This window comes from Acinonyx jubatus, chromosome B4 (genome assembly GCF_027475565.1).
Source record: "Acinonyx jubatus isolate Ajub_Pintada_27869175 chromosome B4, VMU_Ajub_asm_v1.0, whole genome shotgun sequence".
NCBI classification, from domain to species: Eukaryota; Metazoa; Chordata; class Mammalia; order Carnivora; family Felidae; genus Acinonyx; species Acinonyx jubatus.
The window spans coordinates 132,336,482-132,353,288 of NC_069387.1; the positions used below are offsets into that span (position 1 = coordinate 132,336,482).

The 16,807-nt window shown below is 47.3% G+C and overlaps 2 protein-coding genes across 5 annotated transcripts in view; both read left to right on the plus strand.

The window, feature by feature from the left end:
- The first annotated feature begins 757 nt into the window (after positions 1-757).
- Positions 758-7,754, plus strand: LOC106979894 (uncharacterized). Its single transcript, XM_015077856.3, has 2 exons — positions 758-1,056; positions 3,050-7,754. Exons 1-2 carry the CDS (start codon positions 841-843, stop codon positions 7,646-7,648), a joined length of 4,815 nt encoding a protein of 1,604 aa, XP_014933342.1. The 5' UTR covers positions 758-840; the 3' UTR covers positions 7,649-7,754.
- Positions 7,755-11,891: 4,137 nt separating this feature from the next.
- The window catches only part of MEI1 (meiotic double-stranded break formation protein 1), a 77,741-nt gene continuing 72,825 nt past the window's right edge, over positions 11,892-16,807 (plus strand). For 2 of the 4 annotated variants that reach the window (XM_053226858.1, XM_015077918.3), the window contains exons 1-3: positions 11,896-12,104; positions 14,619-14,742; positions 15,499-15,549. In XM_053226858.1, the coding sequence (XP_053082833.1) occupies positions 11,934-12,104; positions 14,619-14,742; positions 15,499-15,549 (346 nt within the window). In that variant the 5' untranslated portion in view covers positions 11,896-11,933. Of the gene's footprint in view, positions 12,105-14,618; positions 14,743-15,498; positions 15,550-16,807 lie in introns of all 4 variants that reach the window. The other 2 variants (XM_053226860.1, XM_053226859.1) reach the window with 2 other exon arrangements.

Consider the following 16,807-nt stretch of genomic DNA (forward strand, 5'->3'; position numbering starts at 1 on the left):
CCTTGAATCTCTGTTCTGTGGGAGAGTATCAGGTATAAGCTGGGGTGATTCAGTCAGGATACATCGTGTGGCATATTGGGTTATTAATATAGAGAAGTACATCACAGCTGGTTGGTAAGTAGGTGATGCCCCTCTCCTGGGGTGCTCAGTAACACTTAAAATACTGTGATTAAAGGGTCAAGGCCTGGCCCCTCTGATTGACTGATGTCCCTTCCTCCTCCATTATTTAAAATTTTGAGTATAACCTTCGGGTGAAAGGCAATCTTCAGGGTGGCATTTATTCTCCTACCAACACAGATCCTGAGATGGCAAAAGTAATCCCCGACAGAAAACCAAAATACTGTGAGCAAAGAGGAAGGGATGCGTGGTGATCAAACAAGGATACACGTGTTCAATACAGTGTTCGTTAAGTGTCTGGTGTTGGATAGACAGATGGACACGTGGACGAAAGCACTGAATAGGAAGAAAGAAATCACACAGACCGCGGCTAAGTCACCCCATCACACATGGGGGGAATATAATCTCTTCATTCCAGAAGGCGGGATATTTAAAATGAATTCTTCTAAAAAAGAAATAAAAATAAATAAAATGAATTCTTCTACCTCTTCCTTCCTTTTGGGCAGTCCCCCAGTGCTGTCCTTGCCTGTACTGAGGACATGTTAGCCAGCTCTGGTGCCAGGTTCAGGAGCTGGAACTAGCTTAGCTGTGGCTCCTTTGTGAGGTAGCCTCAGTGACCGGGGCACTATGTGGCAGGGATTACCACACCCCAGACTGGCTGGGTCACCCATCGCAGTCCTGCCCTCCATCTCCCTGACACCACCTGTTCACTGAAGCTTTGTCATGTTGCTGCCACTGCTGGGCGCCTGTGCTGTGGTGGGACCGTTCCAGGGCCCTGAGTGGGAGCCAGTGCGGGGCCTACTTTCTGAGGATCGCAGCTGCAGGGACCCTCGGTGCTGTGGCAACCTGCTTGTGCTCTGCCTCTTTCTGATCTGGCAGGTCCAGAGCTGTTGGCACCGGGTCACCAGGACCCACCCCAGCACGAGGAAGGTCACCAAGGTGAGGGCGCCCCCACACACCTCCTTCCCTTGGGCACACGATTGGCTCATTCACTTGTTATGAGGACCCTGTTCTCTGCCCTGTGTGGGAACGGGGGAACTTAGACTGGTCAGGGGGAGCATCGCCAGGCCCCAAACCCTGCAGTCACTTTAGTCTCTCTCCCTCCCTCCCTCCCTCACTCACTCTGCCTCTACAAGTCCTATGGGCTCTACTTGCTAGCCATACCTCAAATCTGATCACTTCTCGAAACCCCCCCACAGTCCCTTGGGCAAAGGCTCCCTCATGTCTCACCTACACTGTAGCACTGCCTTCTGCCTGGTTCCTGCAGTCTCTCTCAGCCAAGTACAATGTTCCATGCAGCCAACAAAATGATCTATCTTTCTTTCTTTCTTTCTTTCTTTCTTTCTTTCTTTCTTTCTTTCTTTCTCTCTCTCTCTCTCTCTCTCTCTCCTTCCTTCCTTCCTTCCTTCCTTCCTTCCTTCCTTCCTTCCTTCCTTCTCTTTCTCTTTTAAAAGTTTAATTCAAGGATAATACATGTACATAGATTATAGGTGTATAGACCAGTGACTTTTCACAAACTGAATACATCCACGTGTGGCATCCAGATTAAGAATCAGACCACGATTGCAGCCCAGAAGTTTGCAGTCATAACTATGCTGATTCCTAATAACACAGACTAGTTTGGCATGGTAGGTCTTCTTTTGCACCTGGCTTAGGCCTTACATTATGCTTGTGAGCAAGAACCAATGTTTTTCTTATTATTATGAAATTTATTGTCAAATTGGTTTCCATACAACACCCAGTGCTCATCCCCAACAGGTGCCCCCCTAAATACCAATTTTTTAATTAAAATTTTTGTAATGTTTATTTGAAAGAGAGAGAGAGAGAGAGACAGAGAGGGAGAACGAGTGGGGGAGGGGCAGAGAGAGAGGGAGACACAGAATGTCAGCACGGAGCCCGACACAGCTTGAACTCACAGACTATGAGATCATGACCTGAGCAGAAGTCGGATGCTTAACTGACAACCATCCAGGTATCCCAAGAACCAATTTTTAAAAAGGGATCATAGGGGCACCTGGGTGGCTCAGTTGGTTAGGCGACCGACTTTGGCTCAGGTCATGATCTCATGGTTTGTGAGTTCGAGCCCCACATCAGGCTCTGTGCTGACAGCTCGGAGCCTGGAGCCTGCTTCAGATTACGTGTCTCCCCGTCTCTCTGCCCCTCCCCTGCTCATATTCTCTGTCTCTCAATGATAAATAAATGTTAAAAAAATTAAAAAAAAAAGAAAAAAAGGGATCATAGAATTTTGCCCCTCGAAGCCCTGAAACAGCTCTTACAGGTACACTCCCTGTCAAACTCCGAATAAAACACCAACTCCTAACCATAAGTCCAAGGCCCCGCATGATTTGTCCTACATTTCTCTCTGACCTCATCTCCCACGGCTCTCTTCATCACTTGTTTCATTCTGGGCATAGGGACTCTTTGATGTTCTTATGCACGTGGCCTTGTTCTGACCTCAGGGCCTTTGCACTAATGTCTCCTCTGCCTTCAGTGCTCTTTCTTCAGATGTCACTTAGTTGCCCATTGTTTCACTCAGGTCTCCAGTCAAATGTCACCTCCTCTGAGAATGAGAGGCCTTCTGTGACCAGCCTTTCTAAAGAGGTTAACCCCATCGCCATTCCACTTTTATTTCCACCCGAACACTTTTCATACCTAACATGTTGTATACTTGGTTATTATGTCTTCCATATCTGGAAGATAGCTCCCAAGAAGGACTTTGTCTTGTTCATGCTGGTAACCCCAGCATCTAGAATAGTGCCTGGCCTGGAGTAAACTCTTTTTTGGTCTTGAATGAATACCCTAAAAGAAATGATTCCCTCTCTTCTGAGCCCCAGAATCCCCATCTGGATAATGGGGATTGTAATTCTAATCTGTGAGAATTAGATGAGACAGTGTGTGGGCAAGGATTTCATTTCTCCATTCTCAACTACAGATGCCACCGCAGAAGTGGGCGGTACCCTCCACGAGACATGACACTTGTTTGAGGCTGACCCCTGAATTCTTCTTCAGTCCTGGAGATTTCCGTGGCCTGGATGCTCATGTCCAACAACGGGCACAAAAGAAGATGTATGAACACCGGAGGAGCCTCCAGGAATCATGGACCCGATACCTGGTCTCTTGGCAGCACCCGTGTCAGGACCCACCTTGGGATTTCCACACTCCTTCTGATCCCATCTTTTGCACCACCTCTTTTTCAAGCACCTGTATGCTCCCTCAGAACAGTGCTCGGGAAGCACGGCCGGTACCCTGGTGTCTCAGTGAAGGGCAGTCTCACCTGATTTGCAGGCCACCATCCCCTTCCCTGGACATGTACCAAAGGATGGAGCAGCTGTTTGTCCACTCCCAGGAAGAACTGGTGCCACTGGAGCTTGTTGTTAGCATGAGGTCCCACCTCACACCCATGACGTTAGCCACCTCTCTCTCAAACCTCCTTTCATCTCAGAGGGTGCATTTCTGCTCCGGAGAGTTCCTGCCAGGTCCTTCCAACCAAGTGGGAGTGTCCCCCTGGAAGTCCTGGGTCTGCCCACAAGAGGCCTGGGCACTAGGGACAGAAAACCAGGTGCTAGGCAGAGAGGATAGTAGAGAGACCCAGGCTGTAGGGTGGGGGAACTGGACAGAGAGCAGTAGGGAGGATGCTCAGGAGATCCAGGCAGCTGGAAGGCAGCTCCCAGTGAACTCTGAGATGGAGGATGATGCAGAGACCAAGGTCCTGGAGTGGAGAAGCCAGAGACTAGTAATAAGTAAGACTGATGGAGATATCCTGACACCAGGGCCAAAGAGCCAGGACCAGATGGGAATTGAGAATAGAGCTAAAATTCAGGAACTAGAGAATAGAAACAAGAGGGAGACTGAAGGTGAGAATCCTCCTGAAACCCAAGCACATACGGCAGAGAACCAGGAACATTTAAGATGTAAAGCTGATGCAGAGACTCAAACACCAAAGGGGGGGAACCAGGATAAGAGTAGAAATGAGGATGCTGTAGAGACCCAGGCATTTGAGAAAAACAAGAAAGAGGCCAGAGGAGAGGATGAAGGAGGGACCCACACCCAAGGATTGGGGAAGCAGGGCCAGACTAGAAGTGAGAATGGTAAGGAGGCCCAGGTGTCAGGGTGGGGAAAGCAAGACAAGATTAGAGATGATACTGGTATAGAAATTCAGGCACAAGAGAGGAGAAACAAGGCCCAGATTGGAGGTGAGAATGCTGTGCGAACCCAGGTATCTGGGAGGGAGAACCTGGGAGAAGTAAAAAGAGAGGAGGGTGTGGAGACCCAGGCCCTGGGGTGGAGAAAACAGGAATGCAATGGAAGTGAGAATGTTACAGAGATCCAGACCCTAGGGCGGGAGAAGCAGGATCAAGGTGGAAGTGAGAAAGCTGGGAAGATCCAAGCATGTAGGGGAGAGATTTGGAAACAACTAAAACATGAACTTCTAGTGGGGTGGAGAAACCAAGGCCTGAGAAGGGGGAAGGATGCTGGGGAAACCCAGGTATCTAGAAGGAAGAACCTTAGGGAGATAAAAGTGGAGGATTGGGTCGTGATCCAGGCACCATGGTGGGGAGACCAGAGACCAGCAGTAAGTGAAATTGACAGAGAATGTGAGATGCCATGTTGGGGGGATCAGGACCAGAGTGGAAGTGAAATTGACAGAGAGTTTGCCACACCCTGTTGGGGGAATCAGGATCAGATTGGAGGTGAACACAGAGCAGAAACTCAGGCAACAGAGAAGAGAGAGCAGAGAAAAGATGGAGATGAGGACAGTATAAATACCCTGGCTCCTGAGGCAGAGAACCAGGGACAAGTAAGACATGAAACTCATGTAGACACCCATCCACCAGAGAGGTGGAACCAGGAGAAGTGTGGAAATGAGAATAATATAGGTGTTCATGCACTAGGGATGAGGAATCTGAGAGGGGTTAAAGATGAAGATAGCAAAGAGGCCCTGGAACTTGGGGAAGAAAACCAAGGTCAGTTAAGCAGTAAAATTAATGGCAAGATTCATACACCCAAGTGGAAGAATCAGGAATACATTAGAGGCAAGGATGGTGCCAACACAGAGGCATCTGAGGCTGAAAACAGGGGAGAATTAACAAGTAAAATTAATGGAGAAACCCATTCAGTAGAATGGAAGAAAGAGGAGCAGGTTGGAGAGGAGAATGGAGCAGAGGTTCAAGCTCCAGAGAAGACAAGTCAGACAGAAGCTGAAGGTGAGGATAATATGGAGACCTGGGAAGCTGGAGAAGAAAACCAGAGCCAGTTAAAAGGTGTTATTGATAGAGAGACCCATTTATCAGAGTGGAAGAACCAGCAGCAGACAGGAGGTGAGAATGGATCTGAACTTCAGGCTCCAGAGAAGAGAAACCAGAGAGAAGCTGAAACTGAAGATGTAGAGACCCAGAGGCCTGAGAGAGAGAACCAGGGACAGTTAGATAATGAAACTGGAGAGAGCCACTCTGCAGGGAGGAGCAATTGGGAGCAGACTAGAGGAAAGAAGGAGGAAAATCAGACATTGGGGAAGAGAAGCCAGAGACAGGCTGGAAGTGAGGATGGTGGAAAGCCCCAGGGACTTAGGGGAGGGTCCCAGGGACTGATAAATAGCAAAGTTAATGAAAAGAGCTGTTCATCAGAGTGGAAGAACCAGGAGCAGAGGGGATGTGAGCATGGTGCAGACACTCACACACAACAGAAGACAAACCTGAGAGGGACCGCAGGTGATGACGGTACAGACACCCAGTCTCCTGGGGGAGATTGCCGGGGACTGTTAAGAAGTGAAATTGATGGAGAGATCCAGATACAAGGGCAAGGGAACCAGAACAAGGCTGGAGATGAGGCTGCTGAAATCCAGGCTATGGGGAGCCTGAGAAAGTGCAGAGCTGAGGAGGCCGGAGGTCCTCACGTTCCAAGAGGAGGAGAAAAAGAGCAGGTCAGAGGAAACGATGCTGCTGAAGGCAGTCTCCCAGCTGACTCTTCTGGGGGCGGGGGGCCCCCAGCCCTCACAGGCTATGGATACAGGGCCATGGAACAGGAACAAGCAGTGGCCTCTGCCCCCTGTCAACACTTCCTGTTTGCCAGTGGGGAGGGAGAGCATTTGGTCAGCCAGAGCACGGCCTCTGCCAAGAAACACAGAGAGGAGGTCAGTCTAGCCTCCCAGCAGCCCCCACCTGAAGCCCAGAGAAGCCAACAAAGGGATGAAAAGGTGGATCCAGGAAAGGCTCCTGGCCTGACTCGGCAGCTCCAGAATTTACAGTTTCTGGTTGCTTCCCTCGGCCTTCCCTCAGTCTGCCCCTCCACCTCATGTGGCCAAGCCCCCCAAGCTGCCACAGCTCTGGTGGGTTCTCCCATTGTCCTCACTGTCATGCCCAAGTGGCCAGTCCTCAAAAAGAGCCAAAAACTCCTCCTGGAGTCCCTCATGCGACGGAAGATTGCACACCTGAAATGGGGCCTCCCCCAGCGGATCCTGGAGTCCCATTTGCTCTTTAACTTGTTAGGACCTTGCCCACTGCCCCTTGCTGGGGTGAGGCTCCCTGGATTATACACAGCCTGTGAGTTCCAACAACGGCAGGAAAGGCATTGTGAGGCCAAGGGCTTCAGGCCAGACCTTAAGTCAACTGAGAGGTCCCAGAGGGTTCAACCCCCAGAAAGACAAAGCTCAAAACTTCCTACACGGGCCAGAGCTCTGGAGAAATGTGGGCCACACCGGTGCAAGCCCATGGGCATTTCCATCCATTCCAAAAAGCCTGGGAGAGTCAGGCCTCCAGGAGGCGATAGAGAACCACAGGCTGTCCAAGAAGAGGCTCCTCCTAGAGCCAAGCCCACTGCTCACAGGAACCCCAGGCCCGCAGCACAGTCTAGGAGCTGGTGTGGCCAAGAGCCTTCCAGAGAGGCTCACTGTCCCAGTGAGAACAACAGGGACAGGAAAACAGTCAGGCCAGGAGTCTCCCAGATGGCAGAGAGGGCTCCCTGCAGAATGAGGACCTCATACTTCAGGGCAGGCCACGACCACTGGAGAAAGGAGTGCACATCCCGGGAGGTTCCTAAGTCCCCCGGACTTAAATGTCAGCTGCCTCCACATGGGAGGAGAGGGAGGCTGGAGTCTGCAGAGAGTGGAGGGGCTGGGCAGCAGCCTTCCTCCTGTTCCACAAACACCTCCAGCTTCAAAGATAGTCTTCACTCTGCTGCAGCAAGGTGGAGCATGACCCTTTTAAACAAGGTATCCTGGTCTCCACACCTGGCCAAGCCTCAGCACTCAGTCCCCAACCTGAGCCTGAGGGGTCCTGATCCTACCCTGCTTCCCAAAGTGGGTGACCGACATGTGAGGGAGCACAGCCCTGGAGTCCATACTTCTCTGGAGAGGGACCTTCAGCCACCAGGTCACTGCTATGCTGGGGCTGCTCTTCCCAAGGCAGAGCGCTTCCAGGGTCAAGGGGAACCTGAGAACCTAAATGGAGCCCCACATAATCCATCAGCCCCCCAAAAGTTTGGTTTTATGAAGCATTTGAGATGTTTTCTGCTCCAGCATGGCTTTAGAAAGTAGGCCGGAGGCCCAGAGTTCTCAGAACACAGAAGAGAAGGCATGAGAGTGGTCTGCTCACCCTCAAAGTCTCTAATAAAATTGGTTATTTGGGCCTGTGGGGTTCCGACATTTTTGGCATATGTTGTCTGAGTGTCCCCTTTTGGAGGTTGGGATACTTTGTGGGTGGGGTAGAAGCCACTTCTACTCTATGGTACTCAAGATTTGAGGACTGTGGGTCAACCCAATGTCATCTCCTAAATACATTCCTCTTTTCAGTTCCTCACAGTAGGGTTTACTGAGGTTTCTGTTGTGACTCTGTCCTGCCCTAGTCTAAGTTAATTCTGATCGAGGAAGGATGCTCAAACTGAGCCTCAACTGTTTGTGGGGTGGGGTGGTGCTCTGCACCGGATGTTGCATCCACACGACTCCTGAAACAGAATGCTACGGGCACCAGTGACAGTCACAACAAAGTTTATTGCAATGAGAGGCAAGGCAAACTGATTGATCTGGACCGACACTCTTGACCAGAGTGGGTCTCGAACAGCCAGGGTACAGAGTTTTTATAGCCTACCACATCGTCATATTATCACCTGGGAACAGAACAAAGGAATAGTTCCCAGGTGGAAACAGTTCAAACAGGCCCTAGCCCCAATCCAATCAAGCGCTAATCCATCCCTTGATTGATAGGATAAGGCTGTTATCTCTTAACCTATAGTGTTAAAACAAAGCTCTTATTTCTTAAGGCTACAGGTTAGCCCTACCCTTACACTGGACACTATTATTCAAGTCCTTTAGGTCACAAGGAAGGGAGCTGGTCACTGGGCATCTGCCCCGCAGGGACTCTGCTGCCCATGAACACACTTCATGGAAAAAACATCTCCAGCTCTTCACTCTTCACTTCTCAAGCACTGCCAACCATAATTACCTGTTGCTTTGCCTGGCCTACCCATGGGACATCTTGGAGCCAATTATTTGTTTAAATTTTACTTAGAGAGAGAGAGAGAGAGAGAGAGGGAGAGGGAGAGGGAGAGAGAGAGAGAGAGAGAGAGAGAGAGAGAGAGAGAGAGAGAGAGAGAATGAATTCCCAAGTAGGCTCCACACTCAGTGCAGAGCCCAACGTGGGCTCACTTAGTCTTTGAGGAGCTGAATCTTGCCACCAATCACGTGGGTGAGCGTGGATGCAGATCTTTCAGCCCTAGTGAGTCTTGAGAAAACCACAACCTCACGAGAGACTTTCAGCCAGGGTAACTTAGCTAAGCTGTGCCTGGATTCCTGATGCACAGAGACTATGAGATAATGTTTCTTTGGGGCATATTCGTTTTCTGTGGCTACCATAACAAATGACCACAAGCCTGATGGCTTAAAACAACTTCAGGAGGCCCGAAGTCTGAAATCAAGATGTCAGAAGGCCTTCCGGCTCTAGAGGGCAATCAGTTCCTTGTTCTTTCCAGCCTCTGGTGGTTGCAGGTGTTCGTTGGCTTGTGGCACCGTCGGCACCGTCACTCCAATCGCTGCCTCTTCCTTTACTCTGTGTGTCTCTTCTCAAGACAATTAATTATTGGATTTAGGGCCCACTGTAAACTCCTGGATGATCTCCTCTCAAGATCCTTAACTTCATCACAACTGCGAAGATCCTCTTCTAAAAGACGTAACATTTACAAATTCTGGGGATTAGGATGTTTTATAAATCTGCTCTGGCTGCTATAACAAAATATTACAGACTGGAAGGCTTGAACAACAGAAATTTATTTTCTCACAGTTCTGGAGGCCAAAAGTCCAAGACCGAGGTTCTGGCTGATTTAGTTTCTGGTAAGAGTTTTCTTCCTGGCTTGTAGATAGTTGCCTTCTCACTATGGCTTTACATGGCCTCTCCTTGGTGCATGTAGATAGAAAGAGAGGTGAGAGATCTTTCTCTCTCCCTCTTTCTTTTTTTTATTTGTAAGATTTTTTTATTTTTAAGTAATCTCTACACCCAATGTGGGGCTTGAACTCACAACCCTGAGATCAAGAGTTTCATGCTCTACTGACTGAGCCAGCCAGACTCCCCTCTCCCTCTTCTTGTAAAGTCACCAATCCTATGGGCTTAGAACCCTCCCCCCGCCCCCAACCCGTGACCTCTTTTAACCTTAATTACCTCTTAAAGGCCCTATCTCCAAATAGTCACATTAGGAGTTAGGGCTTCAACGTTTGAATTTGGGGGACACAATTCAGCCCATAGCAGACATGGAGATATATTTTTGAAGGTCACCGTTTCAAACCATCACACGGGGTAAGTTGTTATGCAGCAATAGATAACTAATATGTATATACTCCGTTGTAATAATTTGTTCATCCGTCTCCCTGACTGAACTTGAGGACAAGAAGGTCTTTGCTCACTTTTGAATCCTCTAGGTTCTAGCATGGATTCTGGCTCAAAACTTTGCCAAAAACAATACATTATTTTGTCAACATTTAAAAAATACACAGGATTGTATTTAATGACATGGACGATGAGTAACATTTTTCTCTGGGAGAAGCAGTTTACAAACTTTTGCATGTTACTGTTGTAAATATGTATAGACTAAAAGAAAATATACCAGGGGTGCCTGGGTGGCTTGGTCGGTTAAGCGTCCGACTTCGGCTTGGGTCATGATCTCACGGTCCGTGGGTTTGAGCCCCGCGTCGGGCTCTGTGCTGACAGCTCAGAGCCTGGAGCCTGTTTCAGATTCTGTGTCTCCCTCTCTCTGTGACCCTCCCCCATTCATGCTCTGTCTCTCTCTGTCTCAAAAATAAATAAACGTTAAAAAAAATAAAAAAAAAATATACCAAAGTATTATCTTTCCTTTGTCTTCACTGAATGTGTATTACTGCTATAATTTAAGATGTGTCGAATAAGTGGTTTTTGCTTATTTATTTTACCTACTCGTATATATAATTCTGCATCTTTCGTACACAGTATTTTAATGAGAACTTTTCCATGTTAACACATACTTTTCTCAAACATTACTTCACAATACTACATCGAATAATAAGCCACTATTTTCTAAACTATTTTGACATGGAAGTAATTTTTTGTACTCAGTCACACTTCTTCCGAATGTAGAGAACACCTCCTGAACTTACCTCCTTCACCATTAGCCAGTTGCTGGACACTCTGGTGCTAAATAAATCCTTGTAGATTGATAGATTATAATTGTTAGTAAATATAATGATAAACAATTTCTTCTGCAGGATTTTTTGCACGCTCACAAAGTCTCAAGTGCTGTGCAGATGTCTGTGGGAGGATATATTTTTTTAAATGTTTATTTATTTTTGAGAGAGAGAGACAGAGACAGAGCACGAGCAGGGGAGGAGCAGAGAGAGAGAGAGAGAGAGAGAGAGAGGAAGACACAGAATCTGAAGCAGGCTCCAGGCTCCGAGCTGTCAGCACAGAGCCAGATGCAGGGCTGGAACCCACGAACCACGAGATCACGACCTGAGACCAAGTCAGATGCTTAACCGACTGAGCCACCCAGGCGCTCCTGTGAGAGGATAGCTTAGAGGAACCATCTTAGGCTCTTCGAGAGGAAAGGGTCACATAAATTTAAAATAATACTAACAGCTTTTAGACCCCTGAGATTTCATTTTTTAAAAAATAGATTTTATTTTTAAGTAATCTCTACACCCAAGGTGGGCCTCGAACTCACAACCCTTATATCAAGAGTCGCATGCTCCACCGACTGAGCCAGTCAAGGGCCCCTATTTAATTTTTTTTAAAGTTCATTTATTTTTGAGAGAAAGCGAGAGAGAGCGAGCGAGCACGAGCAGGGGTGGGGCAGAGAAGGAGGGAGCCACAGGATCCCAAGCAGGCTCCAGGCTCTGAGCTGTCAGCACAGAGACCGAAGCAGGGCTGGAACTCACCAGCCGCGAGATCATGACCTGAACCAAAGTCTATCATTTAACCGAGTGCGCCACCCCCAGGCGTTTCCCCCTCTCTCCTATTTCATTTTTTACTAGTAGGAAGAGATGATTTCCTTTCCTTCCTCAAGGCTAATGACAGCTTCTTTATAAATGCTTTTCAATCCACAGAGTAGTCAAGACGAATTCCTACGGGCTCAAAGAGCAAGTCGCTTTGGTCTCTGTCAGATACCGACCGTCCTCGTGTCCCCCACATGCCCTCAGCGCCCGTCCCTCGACGGAGATCGCGCCTTGGCGTCGCCCTGGGCTTGCGCAGCTGCGTTAGCCCCCACTTCGCCCTCTGGCGTCCGGGGGCGGGGTCTCTTTCAAGTGCGCTTGCGCACAAGCTGCGCGGGACCCTGTGCTGCTGCGGTGAAGTCCAAGCCGAGGGATGGCTGTGAGGGAGGCGGCGGCGGGCCCGCGCGGGCCCGGGAGGGACGAGGAGACGGCGCTGCTCTACGAGAGGGCCCATTCCCGGCATGACCCGTGCTGGCTGCTGCCCGTGCCCCCGCGGCTCTGTCTGGCGTGCGTGCTGGAGCTGCTGCCGGAGCCCTGCGTATCGGTGCGAACTGGGCCCCCGGCATTTCCCTCACCAAGCTGGGCCGCCCCTCGCCAGGCCAACTCCCTTGAACCTGACGCACCTTCCCTGGAACTAAACCGGGCCCACCCTCTTCGTTAAACCTACCCCCTAACCAGGCCTGCGCCCTCGCCAGGCCAGGGCGGCCTTCTTTGCTATACTACCTCAGCCTCAGTTTACCCCGCCGGCTGCCCTGCTCCGAGCGGACTATCCCCTTTCCAAACCAGCCCCTGCGCCTGGCCATGCGCCTCAGCTGGGCCTATCCTTGTCCCCACTGAGCCCCCTCCCCTCCAGGACTCGCTGGCACGCAGGCCCACCTCCCCTTCCCGTCTCAGCAGCTGCCCTGCCGCTTGTTGCCCCCGCCATTCCTCCAGGATCTTAGCCTTGGCTCGGCCCACGGGCCAGGTACACCCGTAGTAGGGGCCCCTCATTCCCTTCGGATTTCTTAGGGCGTCAGTGTGGAGGAGGGGGCTGCCTAGGTCTCTGTGATGGCAGCGAGACGGGAAGAAGTTACAGCCAGGCAGGGTGGGGTGAAGGGGAACCTTTCTAATAGCAGAGCTGGCTGAAAAATGGGCTGCCAGTTCCCTCAATGCCTACGCACCTTTGTAGTGAGTTTTTGGTCCATGGAGCCATCCGAGAAAAGTTTGGGAGATCACTTTTATCTCACATTCATGGGAGGGGAATTCATGCCTTGGGAGGAGGGGCTGGATCAATGGTTCTCAAAATTTTAAATCTCAGAATGCCTTTATACTTTAAAAAAGTGTTGAGGACCCCCAAAAGCTTTTATATGGGTTATATCCACTGATATTTACTGTGTTAGACAAAGAAACCAATTCTTAAATATTAATTAAAAAATGGTAGTAAATCATTACGTATTAGCATAATTGGTTTTATTGCTGTAAAATATACATGATATAAAGCCTACCATTTTAAGCATGCAGTTCTGTGGCATAAGTAATTTAAATAAAAATGATATTTTCTAAAAGAAAAAAAGATAATGAAAGGAATAGCTTTGTTTTACATTTTTATTTACATCTATTAAACAAGTCTCTTTAATGTCTAGCTTAATAGAAGTCAGCTGGATTCTCAAGTATTTTAGCATTTAATCGGTTGTATATTACCTGTCATGTAATCTTTGAAAAACTCCACTGTATACTTGTGAGAGAGTAAGAGTGACAGAGACAAATTGCATTTTAGTATCAAAATAATTTTGATCTTTGAACCCTTTCAAAGTTTTGGGTACCCTCAGGGGTTCCCAGGCTACACTCTGAGAACCTCTGGGCTAGTTGATAACATTTGAGCTGTCATTGAGGCCAGAAGTTCTGAGGCTGCCATTGTTGGACAGTGAGTCAGAGATACAGAGATAAATACGACAGTAGGGGAGAAAATGAGAATGCTAAAAACTGGGAATTTAGTAGACAGACATATTTGTGGTCAAGTGCTGTTGGGATAAGGAGGGAAATTGGGAAAAGGTTTTGAGAAGAGGATGCATTTGAATTAAGCTTGAGAAGATGGGTGAGCTTTGGACCAGAGGAGAAGTTGGGGGGAGGGTGCTTATACCAGCAGGGCTTATCCCATTAGCAAGGATGAGTTTGGGGAGGTAATCAGAGTGTTTGAAAGGAAATTGAGGGAGGTGAGATTGAAAAGCCAGGTTAAGATAAGTTCCAAGAGTTTGAATCCAGGCTGAAGAGCTTGGATTTAATCCGACAGGTGAAAGAAAGTCATTGAGATTTTTTGAGTAACTCATTTAGATTACTAGCTTAATGTATTATGTAGGAGGAATTGAAGGAAAACATGAGATTTGCAATAACAGGTTAGAGACAATAAGAGATGCAACTTCACTTTTTATTGAATGCACTTTTTTTTTAGCTTCATCTCTCATCAATTGAAAAAGTGTAATATAGTCAGTTGTACCCAAGTTCCTGCTCTATCCTCGGTGTATGCTCTCCTTTTTAACCTAACTTTTTCTACTGTCTTGAGCACTTTGCACAGCTACTACCCAGTTCCCTGTACAGGAAGATTTATGTCCGAGTTGAATGGAAGGATGCATTTCTCTACCAGCCTCTTTGAGGCTCCTGAAGGGTCTCCAGCATCACTCTCCTGAACTGTTAAGTAGAAAGGACGCTGACCTTAGACAAGACCTGTTTGGAGATAGATTTGAGTCCTTGGGAATGTCTTTGGGCCTCAATTTTCTCATCTGTAAAATGGTGACAATAATTTTTACTTGCTTCACTAAGTTGTTAGACAAAAGAGTGATTTGTGAACACTAAAGTGCTCTGTAAATATAGCGTAGTAGGAACCTTAGCTAATGTATAATCCTCTGTATAAACACATAGATTCCTGTGTGTAAATGTTACTACTTTCAGGGATTATGACCTTACCATAGTTTAGATGAACCTTCCAGTATCATCTTGTAATTGTATTTAGAAATTATAGTTGTTTGGGTTCAGAATGGCTGAGACTTGGTTGCTATTGAATATTTTCTTCATCTGCCCCAAGTTGGTGCGCAAGAAGCATGTGCTCTCCTGTTTCCGAGATGCTCTCTTGAGACATGCCTCCCTGGTCATGCAGCTTGTGGCTCAGGATCAGAGAGTCTGTATCCACTTCATAAGCATGCTTTTCGGTGAGATTAAAAGGGAAATTTGGTATGCATTTTGCATGTATAGCATGTATATTTACTTTGGGGTCTTGGAGAAATGGTCTTGGAAAGATAATTTAGACTTTTTACGATGTAACAGTTTAACTTATTAGAAAATTGTTTTGTTGTAATGATGAAGAAATGGTCCCTTTTCTAAAACACATGATGCATCGTGTGGTAACTAGCTTTACTACAGCCAAAAGTTTAGTAAAAGTGTGAATATGAATATGGGAAATGTGTGATCTTTCAGAGTCCACTCTGGTCTTTGAAGAGGATCAGAGCCAGACTAGAGTCTGTTGACCTGGGTGTGACCCTGATTGAAATACTTTCCCTCTCCTGTGCCTGAGATGAATTAAAAGGTCCCTTCTTTTAATATAGTTATGATGTCCTATGGAAAGAGCCCTTTTCAGGGAGGAGGGGAGCTAACTCATATTGGATATTTTTTCTCTGCTAGTGGCTTTTCAGGCTTTTAACTGCCAAGTCAGTCCTTTAAGGGAGAAAGGATGATTCCCAAGGCTAAGGGAAGTCCTAGCAAAACAACTGGCAGGACAGGAATTTTACCCGAGGTCCGTTACAGACTCCAAAGCACTCAGTTTTTATGCTGTGCCACACTTGGTGTTGAGGATAGCATTTATCTGGGACATTGCTTAAAGCTACTTTTAGTCTAGAATTTTCAATGTGCCTTTGTGAGTTTCTCTTTTAACTACTAACCATTCCCTTCTCTCCTCCCTCTACTCCAAGGGCTGTTATGTAATGTGGAAGATGGAAGTGTAATAGACCTCTGTATTGAAGGTAAGGTGAAACTATGTGTACCTAGCATTTGAAGCTGGGTATATTAGCTGGGTATATTGCAACTCTGGTTATTTGAGACCTTGATGAAATAAATGTTTCATTTTAGAGACAGATCAAGAAAACTCAATTAGCTGTCAGTCATTGATTCTGCGTTTTTTTCTCAGGCACCTCCTCTGTGCCAAGTACTGTATCAGACATTGGGGATACGTAGATGGATAAGACATGGTTCCTGCCCTTTAAGAGTTTACAATTCGGAGGAGGGATTGGATAGTAAATAATGAGAGCTGATAAGTACTGTTACAAAGGCAGCACAAACTGTTTTCATTACTTTCACATTGGTTAGTTGGAAGTTGTCTGCACACAGGTGATTGTTAAGGCTGCAGAAGTGTGTCTGTTTACCTATAAAGCACTGAAGGAGTGGGGCACCTGGCTGGCCCAGAAGAGCATGTGACTCTTGATCTTGGGGTGGTGAGTTTGAGCCCTGTGTTGGGTGTAGAGATTACTAAAATAAATAAACTTTAAAAGGCTCAAGGAGAAAGAACACAAGAGCACTGGGATAGGAGGACTCTTGCAGAATGAGTAAGAATTGTATCAGTGAGGGTGTAGTCAGGCAACAGAAACCACATAAGTTATTTGAACAGGAAAAAACTTTAATATGAAGAATTATTGACTATTTAACTGAAGGCAAAAGAAAACACCGGGTTTTCACAGACGTAGGAATTTCAGAAAGCAGCTTCCACCCTCAGGGCTGAGGAAACAAAATGAGGTTGGAATTATTAAAACATAAGTTTTCACTAAGGAGAGGATACTGCTTGGCTGCTGCTGGGTCCATGACCATCCAACCACACGCTTAGCAGCTGTGACAGATCATAAGTTAGCATGATTTGTGTATACCTCTGACCATCTCTCAGTCTAGAATGTGGAAAAACAAATGTACCACTTGAATTTCTGACCACTGGCAGGAATGGGGAGATTTCCCGTCACCATTATGCCACTCTTGAGTGGGGCTATAATCCTAAGGCTGTCCATTGCTGGTTGGTGCCAGCATAACTTGTAAACCTTCATCAGACCCCAAGAACTTAACTGAGGTGGTAGGCACTAGATAGAGACTGCAGAGCCAAAGAGGGAAGAAGGACTTGCTCCTTCCTCGCTGTTTCCTCTTTGTTGCCTGCCTTCTTCCTGTTTCTGTGACTTTTTCCCAGAATGCTTCTTTACCTTGGAAGTGCCAGAGTCTTCCTGCAGCAGCAGCTGAGTATAG